We start from the raw sequence: 17,012 nt of genomic DNA on the forward strand, positions 1-17,012 counted from the left end.
CTGGAGTGGTTTGGGTCCTGCAGGCCCCAGGCTGGAGGGGGTGTGTGCTTCCAAGCATACCTGTGTCTTTTCACAAAAGGAATTAAACTCTGCTACTGGGTTTCCTGAGGAGAACTTGGTCCCTCTTTCTGGATACTTTTCCCTGCTGTCTACTTCCCTCCAGCCTGGCCCCCATTCTTGACCTCTCCTGAAGGTGACCCACCCACCAAAATAACAGTGCCAGGCTGTGAGCCAAGAGGGCTTTCTTCACTTTCCATATTTCCTTTGAGAAGCAATGAGGTTGCTTTGCATTTTACTGCCTCTAAACCACATCCTCACCAGTCCCCAGGAAGTCCGCTGCCGCCTGTGGGTGTACCCCCTCAGGGAGAATCACAGCTCTGTGCTGAAGGAACCAGCTCCAAAGGGAGAAGGACACAAGCCCACCTCCCTGCCAGCTGGGTGACCTTGGAACAGTCACTTCTGAGGTCATTTCCTAAAGTGATCAAAGTAATATCTTCTAGCTCATGATGAATTAGAAATAGTCCTCATACAGGTTCCAGATGGTTCTAACAGTCTGGAACTAAGAGCATCTGAGCTCATGCTTATTCTACTTACTCTTCTCTTTGTTGTTGGGTCATTTCCTTCGCTTTTGTCCCTCAACTTCTTCTTCTTTCCTAAGATTCCATTTCAAAGCCCCAGAATCGGCTGCCCAGGTGTCCTTTCCATTGGCCAGAAGTTGAGGAGGAGTGGTACTTGGGTTATCCCCCTCTCTTCCTGTCATTCGGAATGGGAACTCACCTTCCCCTCACCTTCCTGTTGGGCGGTTTCAGCCCCTGGAAGCAGTGCTAGCATCCTCTGTCCCTGTCTAGTGCCTCCGCTGGCCTGATTCCTGTGCTGTTTGCTAAGAACCAGCTCAAACTGCCTGGAAGCTGTTGGAAGTTGGAGCTTGTGGTCACAGGCTGGTGTCTTCTCACCTGCCTTTCCTGGGGGATCTGTGGGAGACTTCAGCTCTTCCCACATGCCCAATCTGCTGTAGCACATTTGCAGTGTGGGAGTTCTCACATGGCCAGTGTTTATTCCCACTTCTCCAATGGTTCCCCATGGTCCCATTTCCACAAATGCTGTGATCCTGTCAGTGCTCTAGTTACTCAGCTCTAATGAATCCCGCAGTCGGTAGCTGGGAGATGCGAAGTTCTTAGTGTGGAATCTGAGTTGACCACTGGAGTGAGGCCAGTGGCCTGCGGTGCAGTGTGCTGGTATGGGAGCAGGAGACCTGCGGCTTGACTCAACCCCTGCCTGGGGACCCTCAGACTGTGTTTTCTGTACCCGCAGTGTGCCTAGATGCACCCCAGTGACTGTGCTCTTTTAGTGTTGGGGGGTTATAAGCAAAGGCTTTGGGGCCATAAAGACCTGTTCCAGCTCCTGCCTGAGCAATTAGCATGCACTTAGCCCCTCTGAGCCTTGCAACGGCCCACCTCAGGGAGCATGAAAGTAAAGGAGCGTGTACAGTGCCTAGCATGGTGCAGGCCAAGTAATGAGTCAGCCATTGGTGTTGGGATAAACCTCCTTAACTCTGCCTCTCTTTACAATCTCTGTCTCGTCTGTTCGTGTTCTCCCCTCCAACTAGACCAATGCTGTTTTTTGTGTTTTGGGGTTTTTTTCTTTTTTTAAATGTATTTATTTGAAAGGAAGAGGGAGAGACTGAGAAAGGAATAGATCTTCCACCAACTGGTTCACTCCCCAAATGCCCACAATAGTGAGGGCCAAAGCCAGGAGCCAGGTCTCCCACCTGGGTGGCAGGGGCCCAAATACTGGGGTCATTATCTGCTGTCACCTAGGCATGCAAAGTAGGAAACTGGATTGGAAGCAGAACAGCCAGGATTGGAACCAGCACACTCATATGGATTGCTGAAATTATTAGCAGCAGCTTAACCCGTTGTGTCACAGTACCAACCCTCTGGGTACCGTTGCATGTCAGTCGTAAACCTTCAGAAGAGGTGAAGGAACTCGCTTGAGCTGGACATCCATTCATTGTGGAGTGGTGTAGAAGAGGCTCCTCTGAAACTTTCTGTGGGAGCCAGGATTCCCAGTGAAGTTCACAACCAAGCTTCCCACACAGGCCTTGGCTGCCCAGTTACAACTCAGCCTTCCTGTGGTATCAGGCTTTGGCATCAGGCCTGTTTTAATTTTGGCTTGGCTCTATCCAGAGTACAAAGCGTTGGGCAAGCAGTTTGCCTGCTAAGCCTTATTTCTTCAATCTATAAAACAGGAGCTGACACTGTGATTTATCAGGTTAAGCCACAGCCTGCAGTGCCAGAATCCCATACAGTCACTGGTTTGAGTCACAGCTGCCCCACTTCTAATCTAGCTCCCTGCTAACACCCTTTAAAGTACCAGATTACTTGGCTCCCTGCACCCATGTGGGAGACCCAGATGGAGTTCTTGCTTTTGGTCTGGCCTAGCCCTGGCCAGTGAGGCTAGGGGAATAGAAAATCTCCTTCTCTCTGTTTCCTTTGCTTTCTGTAACTGCCTTTCTAATAAATCTGAAACAAAGAAAAACCTTATTGCACTAAGGGGAAATAAGTAGAGAGCACGTAGCACTGTGCCAGACTGTTCCACTCTCAGTTATCTGCCTGCGTGGGGATCTCTTTGTAAGAAAAGATTGTTCAAGTTTTCTTTCTTAATTTTTGTTAACTATGGAAATGTGTTTGTTGCGAGCCATATAAATAATTCAGGCAGGTGTTTGGCACATTATCTAAGCTGCGCATACCCTGGCATGCAGGAAGCAGGATCAGTTGGTTGGGTCCCTGACACCCACACAGGACACCCAGATTGAGTTCTTGGTGTTTGAGCAATGAGCCAGCAGGTGGGACTCTCTCTGCCTGTCTCTCAAATAAAATAATAAACAAAAAATATTTCTAAGCATACAAATAACAAGGAACAGTAAAAATCAAGGGTGCCTGCCCTTAGACATGCCGGCTGTCAGGGACAATCCCTGTGTGTTCTCTGTGGTGTTTGCAAGCACATAAAGACATCTTCACAAAGCAACACCCCACATACAGTCATCCTCCTCACACAGGTCCTGTTGTTGGGCAGCTCTGCCTCTTTTTTTACCCTTGGAGCCACCTGGTATTCCTTGGAGTGAATGAAGCCTAATTTATTTTGTTAGAACAGAAGGCATGGTGTTAACTACTCTTCCCTCTCCTTTTTTTCTCCAGGGGTCCCAGCAGGATGAAACCGTTTAAATATAACCATCCTCAGGGATTCTTCAGCCATCGCTGACCTCCTGCTCCCTCCATCATTTCCCACACAGCCCTTCTTGGATTCTGGGCCTCTGCTTCCTGCTCTGGCCTGCGTGCGGTCTATGATACTCCCCAAAGACATTAGCCAATTAAAGTGTCACCTAACCAAATGGTCCTTGTCTGAGGCTCCTTGTGGGTGTGAAAAGGCAGGTGTGAAACCATCTGTGAATCACTGTTCATTAGGTGTCCAAGAAAAGCAGAGAGTGCCAAAAAGCTGCCCAGTCTGTGGAGAGATGCTGCCACCTTATGCACACATACCTTACTCTTGCTTTGACAGGAAGGGGGGGCCTTTTCATCGTGGTGTTTATTATCTGATCCCTGCAGTCAAGAGAAGCCAAAGACAGTGGAACACAAAAAGAAAAATCTCCACTTCCCTCTGCACGACTCTACCTGTTCTGTCAGTGCCTCTGGCAGCCAAAGTCTCTGGTAGGTGTCAGTGGACATTTTGTGGTGCAATGTACAGTAAAAGGACAAACATATCACAGACAGGAATCCTGAATCCTACAGGATTTCCTGAAGATGCTGAGCTTGTGGCCAGCAAGACAATGGCAGAATCAGGGTAGCTAACACTGAAAGGATCTTTGTGGGAATGCTGTGTTCAGTGCCTTCACAACTACTGATTGGACTCTGGAAGGATGAGAGAACTCCTAGGGAAGTGGATAACATCGTTTAAGTTGTTTGTAAAATGAGTCTTGGTCGTCCTGCAACACTGACCTCTCAGATCAGAATGATGGGTGCTGTGCTGCTGATCCAGTACCCTCCCTACCAATGCAGCTGAGAATATAGCAGATGATGACCCAAGTACTGGGGCCCTTGCCACTCATGTGAAGACCAGGAAATGTTCCTGGCTTCAGCCTGGCCCAACCCTGACTCTTGTGCCCACTCAGGGAGTGAGCTAGCAAGAGACCATACGGAAGACTGAACTCTCTCCATCTCTCGTTTATTATATTCTCAAGCTGGTTTTCCCCGAACATACATTCCTTTGGTCCCCATTAAGAGTATATGCACTCATTTTGGTAAATCTTCTTGGGTAAAGTGGGTATGGGTCTGTGTAAAGGTTGGCATAAAACTGTTTCCATTTTCCTCTCAGCTGATCATGGTGCATGCCAGGGGTAAGGATTTTCTGAGAAAGCTAGGCAACTCCTAGCCATGCCAAGGCCTTCATTTGTCAGATGGAAACCTGAGCCCATAAGAGGAGAATGGCACCACCAGTCCCTGAGCTTGCCTGGCCTGCACTTCAGCCTGCATTGTCCCTTTGAGTTCTAGAGGTGGGTACTCTCCAACCCAGAGGGCCATATGTGCTGGCCTCACCCATCATGGGCACTGCCTAGGATCAGATTTCCCCAGGTCCACTCCAAATATTGATCCCAGGGCAGGCCAGGAATTTTTGTTCTATTTGAGAGAGAAATAGAAATCCTATCCACTGGTGTACTCCCCAAATGCCTGCACTCCCAACTAGGACTGAAGCTGGCATCTGGGGACATGGTGTAGGTGGCATATGTGAATGACAGGAAACTGTTCCCACTGCCTCCCAGGGGTGTGTGAGCAGGAAGCTGGAATCAGGAGCAGGAATCTAATGCAGGCACTCCAATGGAGGTTATAGGTGCCTTAAGCATTAGGCCCAACACCAGGCCCCCAGGAAGTATATTTTTAACCAGCTCCCCAGGTACAGTTTGCTTTACTCGCCTCTGCAAGCCACAGTGCTCTCCCCTCCCCTTGTTTTTCTTGTTGATTCCTCATTGGAAGCAGGCAAATCCGAATATGAGTAGTGCCCCTTCTGTGTTTCAGCACCTCGGACAGCAACAGGCATGCAGGTGAGTTAGCTGACTTACTTGCCTGAGACGTTCTGTCCCAGACACAAGCCCCTTGGTCTGGCTGCCCTCAGGGTTTGTATCTCACCATCTGTGCTGGATAAGATTAAAATATGGGCTAAAAATAGTTCCTTTAATGACTCCTGCATTGCAGCCTCCCACTTCTGTTCTTGGCTGGAAGGGGGCCAAACTGAGTCAGCATAAAAGCATTTGTCTAGAAAGAGGGAAGCAGAGACAACAGTAGCAAAGAAGCTTTGTGGGGCCTGGGAGGAGCTGTACTTCCCAGCCAGGAGCTGTTGACCCTTAATACCGCCTCCCCACAAGGGGCGATTATCCCACTTTGAAGGGAGCAGCTGCACTAAAGGATCACTTGGCATTACAGAAAAGGATTTTAAAATAAGTGAGAAGCCTGGGACAGTCCATTTCCCTGTAGCTACTTCATTGACATCTCAGCCTCAGGTGGACAGTCAGAGGAAGGGTCCTGGCTCAGAAGAACCTGGAAGAATCCCTTGTAAAATTGTCCAGAAGGTGCATCAACAGGGAGCTGGATCGGAAGTGGAGCAGCTGGGGCTCGAACCAGGACTCCTGCTGACACATGGTGATTTAATTCATTATCCTCAAGACCAGCCCCTCAGGTACTGTTTGATTTATCCTCTGATTGCTTCTTTGACTCACTGGTTATTTAGAAATGTATTTGCAACTGTCCTAAATTTCCTTCTGTCCTTAACTTCTAGTTCCTCTCTTGTAATCAGAGAACATACTTTGTCTGATTTCAACCCTCTTAATTTTACTGAGGCTTTTAAAAAATGGCATGCCTGTAGTCTATCCTAGTTCCATGTGCTTTTAAGAAAAAAAAAAAGGTATATTCTATCACGTGGAGTGTTCTGGAGCTGTCAATTCTCATTGATATAAATTAATATTTTAAGGCTAATTTTTTTTTTTTGCTTCAGTGTGTTTATTGATGTAAATTTAGTTTATTTATTTTTAAGTTTGAAAGACTTACTGCAGAGGAAGAGGCTTGTCTACACAGTAACATAGGGTTTCCTCTACCAGGTTGTTTTCCCTGACATATAATATCTTTTGTATTTTTTTAAATCAGTTAGAGGTAGATTTAACTTTCTGGTTTACTCCTCAGATGGCTGCAACCCAGGAGCTTCATCTAGCTCTATGGCCCTTCTGCTTTTCCAGGCACTTTAGCAGGGAGCTGGATTGGAAGTAGAGCAGCCAGGACTTGAACCGATGCCAATATGGAGATGCTAACATTACAAGTGGCGGCATTATGTGCTACACCATGGTGTTAGCCCCAACTCTGAGGGACCTGACACTCTGCCCAGCTCCAGCCCTACTGGCTCATTAGTGACCTCTGTCCACCCAGCCACCGGCACTGGCTCCAGGAAGAGCATATGACCCTGGCAGCACATTGCACGCCCACACCTGGGCTCTCCCTGGAATAGTGAAGAGTTCTTCCCACACGAACACCACTGCTCTGCACCTGTTCGGCTGCTGGGAGAAAAGCTCAAAACTTTGTCTCCTGAGTGGAGACAATTTTCTTTCTCTCTCTCATTCTCTCTCTCCTTTACCTTCTTTCCTACTTTCCCTTCCTCCTCCCACCCCCCCCCACCCCAGATGAACAACAGTTCACTTAGCGACATGAGCTCTGTGGAACCCGCATATCTCAGCTGGGAAAACTGAGCTTTGGAGTAGAGGACCTTGACCATGGCCCCACACCCCACCCCCCCAACCAGGAGAGGTGGAGCTTGAATGGAAAGTGGGGCCTGTCTGACCACAGAGCCCACACCTCTTCCTTACTCTGCCCTACTGTGTCTGTTCTCCTAGGGGACACATTACGTGGTCACCCCCAAACTGGGCACCAAAAGTATCTGAAATGCCAGAAACCCCAGTTGCCCTTGACAACATCATTCTCATAGTAGAGACTGTACGCAGGGGCACTGGCAGGGTAAAAGCTTCTGACCCAGCTGCCTCTGCCTATTCTCCCTAGGGAAGCAAACTCCCAATGTGCAGGCTGACCCTGCCAGCTGCCACCAACCAGATGTGGCCTTAACCATCAGTCCAACAGAACCATCCTTTCACTGGGAGAACAAACTTGAGGAAAAATATCCATGGGCCAGATTGCTAAGAATCTGTTAACATTAGAGGGGACACAAACAGCTGCAGACTGGAGCTATTTTAGGAATGTACTCTTCCTGCTGAGTTCATGAAAAATATCCTTTTTCCATCTCCTTCCACCAGGGGAACTATTTCAGAAATTAGCCAATGGTCTGTGTGTACAGTAATAAACAATTTAATCTGGGGCTGACGCGATGGTTCAACCAGCTAGTCCTCCACCTGCAACGGCCAGCATCCTATATGGTTACTGGTTTGTGTTCCAGCTGTTCTACTTTTTTTTTTTATTGAAAAGTCATATATACAGAGTGGAGGAGAGACAGAGAGTAAGATCTTCCGTCCAATGATTCACTCCCCAAGTGGCCACAACAGCTGGAGCTGAGCTGATCTGAAGCCAAGAAACAGGAGCTTCTTCCAGGTTTCCCACATGGGTGCAGAGTCCCAAGGCTTTGGGCCATCTTCAGCTGCTTTTCCCAGGCCACAAGCAGGGAGCTGGATGGGAAATGGGGCCTTCAGGATACGAACTGGTGCCCAAATGGGATCTCAGCACATTCAAGGTGAGGACTTTAGCCACTAGGCTACCACACCAGGCCCCAGCTGTTCCACTTCTAATCTAACTCTCTTTTTATGGCCTGGGAAAGCAATGGAGTATAGCCCAAGACCTTGGGAGTCTGTACTCACATAGGAGAGGCTCCTGGCTGCCCTAAGGGGCAGTCTGATATATCACTATCTTGAGGAGTTCACCCAGAGGCACTTAGGCTTTCCACAGGACATTACCACGTGGCTTCTAGCACAGCCGTCACCTTTTCAGCTGCTTCTTTATTAAGACTTTTGGTTGCACTGTAATCCAGACAAATGTTGGCAAAGAGGAGCATTTAAACCCACGGGGAATGGCCAGCAAACTGACAAGGGAACCTGAAATCTGCCATGGCTCTCCATCTCGATTCTTCCCAAAGCTGAGAACATGGCTGCCCACAGCTCCCGATTCCCACATCCTCTGACCTTCCACAGCCACAGGACTTCCAGCTACTCTGGTCCCAAGTTCAAAATCCCAAGAGAGACCTCTCTTGGTTCTGCTGCTGTCAGGTGCTTATCCTTGGACCAGTCACCACTGCCCTGTGGTAGAGGGACTTGAGAACTTCCTGAGGACCACTTTCCCAATCTCAGTGTCACCACCGTCCTCAGTACAGGTAAGTTAGCTAAAGACAGCTCCTCACGCAGTAGGTCCCTCCCTCCTTACAAAAGCAAACACTGTCACTGCAGAGGCCTTCTGGAACACTGCCTGGTCCCGGACCTCAGGGAGCACCAGCATCCATGGGCAGTTGGGAAAGGCCTTCCCAGGCACACCTCAGATGGGACTCAGTGGCCTAAGGTGGAGTCAAGTAGTATGAAGGCGACTGGATGATGAAGACAGTCCCATAGACCCTAGGTCACCTATCTGCAGATCATAAATACACCCTCCAGATTGCCTGGCCCAGGAAATAGCCTCAGAGAGATCACGTGAAACAGGGTCCAAGATCCACACCATTTGGGGTGTAACATCTAGCCCCGCATTCCAGGCTTCAGCCGCTCATCCCAGGCCCCAGCCACCCCAGGATAGGGGAAGAGGATGAAGACCAGCAGCAGCATTTTCGTTTTATTAAGCACTTAGTTTTATTGCACAGAAGCCATTTGAAAGTGAACTCCAGTGGAAAGTGCGCCCTGGCTTGGTTCAGTGGCCGCAGCCCAGCCCCACTCCTCCAGCTTTTCTGGAGACAGAGTTCTGGGCAAGGGCTTGGCCACTCTTTTGGAAAACAGAAGGCATTCAGGAATAGGTTAAGACATCTCAAGCATAATGCATTTCTAACTGCTCATTCATTATTGCAGTCACCTGTCAGTTGCACATAGAGGAAGTAAATGCACTTATTCGGAAAGGAAGGTGGGGCAGTTATTATCATCAAGTGTTTACGTGTGGCATTCGGCGTAGGTCACATTCGGCTACATAAGCTATCATAACATAATTGTCCCATCGCCTAGGTAGGGTCTGGGGTGTGGGAGATCAGGAGCCGCTGAGAGCGCCCTCTCGCTAACATATTGCTAACAAATTCCTGTTTGGCGAAGGAGAGCCCATCATCTAAGCAGAGTTTTCTTCTTACATAAAGAAAAGAGAAAGTAAAGGAAAATTTCTTACACCGGCCCTTGAGCTCCAGGACTTCCCACCCCCCACCCCAAAGTCTTTGGCTGCTCTGGGACTTCCCTTCTGGGACTTACTTCTCCCCCTTGGTGGCCTTGTCCTCCGTGGCCTTCTCCAGAGGCCTACTGTCTTTCTGGTCTGTGCTAGAAGACTTCTCGGCCTTCTCTGTCTTGGGTTTGCTAGGGGCAGGGGCGTCCTTGCTGGGCTCTTTGGAGAGGGCTTTGTCATCCTCCTTGGCCTTGGCCTCTGCTTTGGGTTTCTCCTCAGGCTTCTGGGTCTCCCCCTTGGCATCCTTCTTCTCTGGTACTGCCAGCACTTCCTCCTTCTTTGGCTTGGCCGGCTCCTTCTCAATGGGTTTGCTGGGTTCTTTGGCCTTAGCGTCCTCTGCCTCCTTCTTGGCCACTTCAGTCTTCTCTTTGGGTTTAGCCTCTTCCTTTGCCTGCACCTTGGAAGAGGCCTCCTTCTCAGGGGTCGTTGCTTTCTTCTCCTCTCGAACTTCTTCCTTCTTGGCTTCAGCCTTGGACTCCTTGGGTTTTTCCACAGCAGGTTCCTTCGTCTCCTCAACTGCAGGCTTTGGGGCCTCCTTCTTGGGTGCCTCCTCTTTCTTGGCATCCTTCTCCGTCTTCGATGGGGCTGGAGTCTTCTCCTCCTCTGTCTTCTTTGGAGGTTCTTTGGCTTTCACTTCCTCCTTCACAGGGGACTTCACCTCTTCCTTCTTTGGTGTCTCCTTTTCTGGGGATTTGGCCTCCTCCTTGATGGGACTCCTGGGCTTGCCAGGGGACTTAATGTCTGCAGGGGACCTGGCTTCATCCTTCCCTGGAGTCTTGGCTTCTGGAGACTTCACATCAAGAGTCTTGGCCTTCTCAGGGGACTTGGCTTCCTCCTTCACTGGGGACTTGGCCTTCTCAGGGGACCTGACCTCCTCCTTCACTGGAGACTTCACCTTCTCAGGGGACTTGACCTCAGCAGGTGACTTGGCCTCCTCCTTCAATGGGGACTTGGCCTTCTCAGGAGATTTGACCTTCTCAGGGGACTTGACCTCCTCCTTCATTGGGGACTTGGCCTTCTCAGGGGACTTGGCCTCCTCCTTCACTGGGGACTTGGCCTTCTCAGGGGACTTGACCTCAGCAGGTGACTTGACCTCCTCCTTCACTGGGGACTTGGCCTTCTCAGGGGACTTGACCTCAGCAGGTGACTTGGCCTCCTCCTTCAATGGAGACTTGGCCTTCTCAGGGGACTTGACCTCAGCAGGTGACTTGACCTCCTCCTTCACTGGGGACTTGGCCTTCTCAGGGGACTTGGCCTCCTCCTTCACTGGGGACTTGGCCTTCTCGGGGGACTTGACCTCAGCAGGTGACTTGGCCTCTTCCTTCAATGGAGACTTGGCCTTCTCAGGGGACTTGGCCTCCTCCTTCATAGGAGATTTGACCTCAGCTGGTGACTTGGCCTCCTCCTTCACTGGGGACTTGGCCTTCTCAGGGGACTTGACCTCCACTGGGGACTTGACCTCAGCTGGTGACTTGGCCTCCTCCTTCAATGGAGACTTGGCCTTCTCAGGGGACTTGACCTCCTCCTTCATTGGGGACTTGGCCTTCTCAGGGGACTTGACTTCCACTGGGGACTTGACCTCAGCTGGTGACTTTGCCTCTTCCTTCACAGGAGACTTGGCTTTCTCTGGGGACTTGACCTCAGCTGGAGACTTGGCCTCCTCCTTCACTGGGGACTTGGCCTCCTTTTCTGGGGACTCAGTCCCTTCTGCTGTGGGAGACTTGGCTTCCTCTTCTTCCCCTTCTTCCTCCTCTTCTCCTCCTTCCTCTTCACCCTCCTCCTCCTTGGCCTCTTTCTCTTCTTCTTCTGTCACTTCTTCAGTGACTTGTGTCTCCTCTGTCTGTTCTTCCACAATCACAGTCTCCTCCGACATTTCTACCACCTTGACCTTCTCTTCGCTCTTCACCTTTATGTGAGTGGAAGTGGGAGGGATTTTGGGGAGTCCTTCTGGAAGGGAGAAAGGGCTTGGCCCAAAGCCAATCCGACACTCTTCACCCTCCAGGAGCTTTCTGCAGAAGGAATGATGGGACAGGTTGTTATTAGCATAGGCAGAGTCACTGACTTGGAGGCCTCCTGAATTACCCTGAAGTTCAGGAGCATCCAATGAGGGGATTCCTTCAGCGAGGGAAGGAATGTGAATGACGGTGGGTGCTCCAGGATTAGAGGATCACTTAGCCAGTCCTTCCAAGGACCTCCCAGAAACCATACGCCAAGGCCTTTGTTTAATACAGGTAAAGCTGTAACCACAGAAACAAAGCAACATATTTTCCCCTGAAAAATGGTCCACAAAACTTACACTTATTGTCCTTCAACTAAAATGTTATTCAGAGTACAATCAGGATCCTAAGCTACCAGTTCTGCATTTATATATTTGGATTTAAGAGATTTTAGAAGGGGGGCAGCTGACATTGTAGCACATCAGGTTAAGGTACTACCTGCAACACTGACATCCCAAGTGGTACCGGCTCAAGTTCTGGGTGCTCCACCTAAGATCCAGTTCCCTGCTAATGGGCCTGGGAAGGTGGTGGAAGATGGCCCCAGTGCTTGGGCCCCTGCCACCTATGTGTGAGGCCCAGATAAGAGTTCCACGCTCTGGCCCAGCCACAGTGATTTCGGGAAGTAAAATAACAGATGGACAATGGACAATCTCTCTCTCTTTCCCCCTGTGATTCTACCTTACTAAACAAAAACCATAAATCTTTAAAAGAGAGATCCTGGAATTTTCTCCCTTGAATCTCAAGGGCCTCTTGTCACCTTATACTGTCCTTCTTTGTGTTTTAGGTATAGCGTGATGGCAGCGGTTTCACCATGCCCCTTAAACTCTTCAAGTCTCAGTTCACTCAAGAGACCGGTGCAGTGCTTCCAGAATCCAATGGCATACAAATGACCTGTGGATCTCAACACACACCTCGTGACCTCTGCAGGCCAGGGGCAGCATTCAGGTCTGCCCTTCAAGCAAGCTCCTGCATGGTACCAATGACTACAATAGCCAGGTTACAGACCAGAACCGAGATAGGGGAAGCCCAGTCATCAGTCAGCAAGAGGGACAAGTGCCCTTAGGGTCAGCTGGTTGGGGAGGAAGGCTGCCTTCCTTGGAACTGTCATTTACTGGGGGTTTGTGACAGTTTGCTAAGTCCCTGCATTGCCTGGGTCAACTCCATCACACCATGCCGAGGCCTGTCATAATCATGTCTAGTTTCCCCCAGAAACAAATGTCCTGAGAGAGAGCAGAGACCCCCCAAACTGGACGGCAGCTTGTTGGATCTGGGGAGACTTTGTCTGAATGCCAGTAAGTCACTCAGGATTTCTGCCTCCCTGAGAAGGCAGAACAGTCATTGCCAGAGCTGAGGGGAAGGGAGGAGGAGGTATACTTAGTTGAAGTGGAGTCTGGGAACAGGAAAACAGACCTGGAGATGGCTGGTGGTAATGGCTGCCCGATACCAGAAATGTACTCAGCGCCTCTGCATGATTTAATATGGTCACAAGGTCAAACTCATGTCCTGTGTATTTGATCATCATTATTTATTTTTAATGGTATTTGTCTCTAAAACAGACAGGCTGCCCACATGGGGACCTGAAAAATCCCAGACTTAGCTCCTCACAAGAATACAAGGTCAACTTCTCTGTCTCTTTCACACACACACACACATACACACACACACACGCACACCTGCCCCCTCTCACCAAAGCCCCTGGCTCAGCTTACCGGTAAGCAGCGATCTCAATGTCCAGCGCCATCTTGACATTGAGCAGGTCTTGGTACTCCCGGAGCTGAGCCGCCATCTCCCACTTGGTGTTCCTCAGCTCGTTGTCCAGCTGCTGAATGGCCTCCTGGGGACAGACAAGAGGTCACGGTGTCACAGGCCTGCCTGTCAGCCAGCCAGCACCTGGCCCTCAATTTACATAGCTAAACCACAAGTAGCTTTATGCATATTCAGGTTCACTGAGGCCAACCCCACCCCTTCCCCACTCTGTTCAAAGCTGTGGGGGCAGGGCAGGGGTCCCTCCTGACAGGAGATGGTGGAATCTGGACCAGGAGGGGCAAAAAGCCCCTCAGTAGAGATCAACATGTCAGCCTGGAGAGGGGGCTAGAGTGAAACGGAGCAATTGTCCACCATGGGTAGCACCCACTGGCGGACAGGATAAAGGATGAAAGTTTACAGCTCTCATGAGCTCAGAAAATAGGCCCAGTAGGAGTGTGACCTAACTGCTCTGGCTGGCCTGGCCCTGCCACTGTTTCTCCAGCGCCCACTGAGACCACACATGCCCACGCTCATCTTGTTGAAAGCCTGCCATCTCTCAAACCTTCAAGAGCTCTGCAAAGCAGGCTTTCTTCCTCTCATTGCTGAGAAGGCACTGCCAATTCAGAGAGGCAGCGGGTTCCCTCAGGGGTCACGCAGCTGCAAGATACTGGTAAGTGTGTCTGCATGTTCTGAACTGGTACATCTCCACTCACCCACCTGGTAAGAGGCGAGGTCAGCCTGGTGACGGTCCTCCAGCTCCGAGCGCTGCCTCTCCAGAGAGTCCTTGGTACTCTTGAGCGCCTCCAGCTCTGTGGTCCTGGCTTGCAGCTGACGCCGGTACTCGGTGATCTCCTCCTGCGCCGAGCGCATGGCATCGTTGTTGACCTTGGCCGCCTCCGACAGCCGGTCCAACCTCACTGGGGCACAAAGGGGAGGGACAGAGCACGGGGGTTAGGCACACCTGAACTTTGGAGTTCCAGTGCCCAGACAGAGATGGAGATACACAAGGTTTGAGGACTTTACTCCATGCCAGATAGCGTCCTGGGTACTTAAATCACCTTCTCCTGTATCATAAGCAGATGACAAGTGCCCGAGGCTAGGGAGTAGGAGAGCTGGGTTTCAAATGTAGTATCTGTCTCTGGGCATTCATAGACCCCAGAGGACAGAGAATATGTTTAGTGCCTGGCCTAGCTCTCCAGCAAGAGGCTGGTAGGGCAAGGTGTCCCACCTGAGGACTGGCCCATGGGCTCAAATCTGAACTAAAATTCAGAGGCTCTGGCTACAGAAGTTAATGAGCCCATAGTCCTTACACCTGTGAGGGTTGGGGCTGGCATTGTGGCATGGCAGGCTCAGCCATCATCTATGACATTGTTATCCCGAACTGTCACTGGTTTGAGTCTCAGTGGCTGCATTTCCAATCAGTCTCCTGCTAGGGTCGTGGGAAGGGAACAAAAAGCAGATGAAAAGCTCTCGGTTCCTTGCCTTGCTGTGGTTATCTTGTCCAGACTTGCTGTGGCCATCTAGAGAGTGGGCCAGCAGATAGAAGCATGTTCTCTCTTTCAAATAAATAAATCTTAAAAAAAAAAAGTATGAGGATGCAGTGAGCTTGGCATGTAGCCAGGGTCCCTCCCCTGCAAGTTCCTGCGCCAAGGTCATTGCAGAACCTGAGAGGGGCTGTGTGCCCGCCTGCTGCTCCTCCCTCCTGACTGCGCAAGCTGTAGCTCAGGAGCCCCCAAAGCCATGGTGGCCACACCCTGGCTCCTGCCAGAAGCAGCTCCTGCTTCCCAGAAGACCCTGGAGGGACTGGTCAAGGTCTGGACATTGGCCTACACCTCCTGAATCCCCTGACAGCAGCACTCAAAACCTGAACCCTGCTGGGGGTAGGGAGAGAGGGTTCCAGAAGTCGACCGGTGGTCTGCCTGTGTGAAGAATGCAAGAGGGCAGTGGGAGGGGCCTTGCCACAGAGATGGAGGAAGGGGAAGCACAGGAAAAGCTAAATGACAGCGTTCTGGGGGCTCGCTGCCACTGATGGCCATGATACCACCCAGGGGGTGACGGGTCTCACTTACTGTGGGGTCATAAAAAGCCCTGTTTGGGAAACTCTCCAAGTCTTTGTCCTTCCTCCCAAGAACAACACAATTTCACAGGACACCCCCCACACACCAGATGAAAGAAGCCCGGTGGGTTCACTTTGCTCTTTCAAATCCAAAAGAAAGGAAAAGCAGAAAGGGCAGGCATCGGTCAAGGTCACCCTGCAGCTGCCCCAACTTGGGAGGGGGACGAGGCTGTCCTAGAGGAGCTCCCAACTTCCCCCACAGGTCTCCCCAGTGAGGGACTAGCAAGAAAGCACGCACACTTGCCCTGTCCCTCTCACTCCCCACTGCAGAGGAAGCAAGGAGCTGGGAGGGGCCTGGCAGAGTGCAGAAAAAAGGCAAAGGCAGTGTTGGCAAGGCAAGCGTGCCACTCTGAAGGGCACTGGCGAACCAGACGCCAGCCTGTCTTTGAGTTCGTAGAGGGAGCCTGCATAAACTTCAGGTCTGCAGAGGGGTAAGCAAAACAGAACCTGCATGCAGAGCTAGGGGGCGTCCCACCCAGGGACCCAGAGTAAAGCGGTTCTTTACTCTGGCGGGCACTTTGCAGAAGGAAACAGGCAGAAGCTGGCCCGCCTCTCTCTGGTTCAACCCACTCCACCCCTGCTAGGTCAGCAAGGGACTCCCTCTGCCTCCTCCCCGCGCCTGCGCACCTCGGAACCACTCCTCGGACTGCAGCGTGCTCTGCACCGCGTGGCCTTCGAGCTGAGCGCGGATCTCGCGCAGGGCCGACGTCACGTCGCACTTGAGGGCATCGCGCGTCTCGGCCTGCGTCTGCGCGGCGCCACAGCTCTGGATCTGACCGAGCAGCTCGCCCACCTCCTCCTGGTGGTGGCGGCGCAGGTACCCGCACTCCTCCTGCAGCGCCTGCGCTTTCTTCTGTAGCTCGACCCGCGCCGCCTCGGCCTCCTGCGCAAAGCGGCAGAGCGCGCGGGCAGCCGCCTCGGCCTCTTCGCGCTGCCGGGCCTCGTCGTCGAGGCGCTGGCGCACGTGCGCGATGTCCTCGAGCAGGTGCTCCTGCTCCAGGCGCAGCTGACCGCGCGCCGCGCCCAGGCGCAGCACAGCACCGCGCATCTCGCGCACCTCGCGCTCATACAGCTCGCCCATGGCGGCGCGGCCGGCCTGCTGCTGCCGCAGCGCCGCCGCCTCACCCTCCAGGCTGCGGTTGTGCGCCTCGAGCTGCCGCACCTTGTCGATGTAGCCCGCAAAGCGGTCGTTCAGCACCTGCAGCTGCTCCTTTTCGCTGCGCGCCGCCGCCGCCGCCACCACGCAGCCCTCCGGCCCATTGCTCAGCGTGTCCAGCGAGTCGGTGCTCGAGGCAGCACCTGCGCCGCGGAAGCGGCTCGGGGAGGCCGACACGGAGCTCACGGAGGTGCGAGCCCAGGAGTGAAAGCCGCTGGAGGAGCCGGCCACCGAACGCGGACCGCCCGTGCCGCCCTTGCGGGACAGCGAGTAATGCAGGCTTCCGCCCCCGTGCAGCGAGGCGAACGGGGCTCCCAGCAGCGCATCCGCGCCGCCGAAGCTCATCATGGCAGGAGCAGGTGCGGGGCCCGCCGGCGGAGGCCGGAGCGCGGGGCCGGGACGGGGCGGGAGGCACTGCGGCAGCACCCGGACGCCGGCCCCTTTTATAAGCCACCGGGGCCCGGTCCAGCCCCTAGGCAGTGGAGGAGGGGGTGCGGGGGGGTTGGGGAGGAGGGCCCCGCCCTCTCCACCTCCTCCCCTGCGTCCCCAGGCCGACCGGC

At 52.3% G+C, this 17,012-nt stretch overlaps 2 protein-coding genes across 4 annotated transcripts in view; one reads left to right on the forward strand and one right to left on the reverse strand.

Annotated features, from left to right (window-relative positions):
* THOC5 (THO complex 5) overlaps positions 1-3,391 on the forward strand; it is a 38,537-nt gene extending 35,146 nt beyond the window's left edge. For all 3 annotated transcript variants that reach the window (XM_041003653.1, XM_041003655.1, XM_041003654.1), the window contains one exon: positions 3,198-3,391. In XM_041003653.1, coding sequence (XP_040859587.1) covers positions 3,198-3,261 — 64 coding nt within the window. In that variant the 3' untranslated portion in view covers positions 3,262-3,391. The remainder of the gene's footprint in view (positions 1-3,197) is intronic.
* Positions 3,392-8,850: 5,459 nt separating this feature from the next.
* NEFH (neurofilament heavy chain) lies at positions 8,851-16,850 on the reverse strand. The gene is made up of 4 exons (XM_041003683.1): positions 15,924-16,850; positions 13,898-14,097; positions 13,144-13,268; positions 8,851-11,446 (listed from the first exon to the last, which is right to left on the reverse strand). The coding sequence occupies exons 1-4, from the start codon at positions 16,798-16,800 to the stop codon at positions 9,463-9,465; spliced, it is 3,186 nt and encodes a 1,061-aa protein (XP_040859617.1). The 5' UTR covers positions 16,801-16,850; the 3' UTR covers positions 8,851-9,462.
* Positions 16,851-17,012: the final 162 nt, after the last annotated feature.

This window comes from Ochotona curzoniae, unplaced genomic scaffold, assembly GCF_017591425.1.
Source record: "Ochotona curzoniae isolate NIBS_2020 unplaced genomic scaffold, NIBS_Ocur_1.0 scaffold_274, whole genome shotgun sequence".
Lineage (NCBI taxonomy): Eukaryota > Metazoa > Chordata > Mammalia > Lagomorpha > Ochotonidae > Ochotona > Ochotona curzoniae.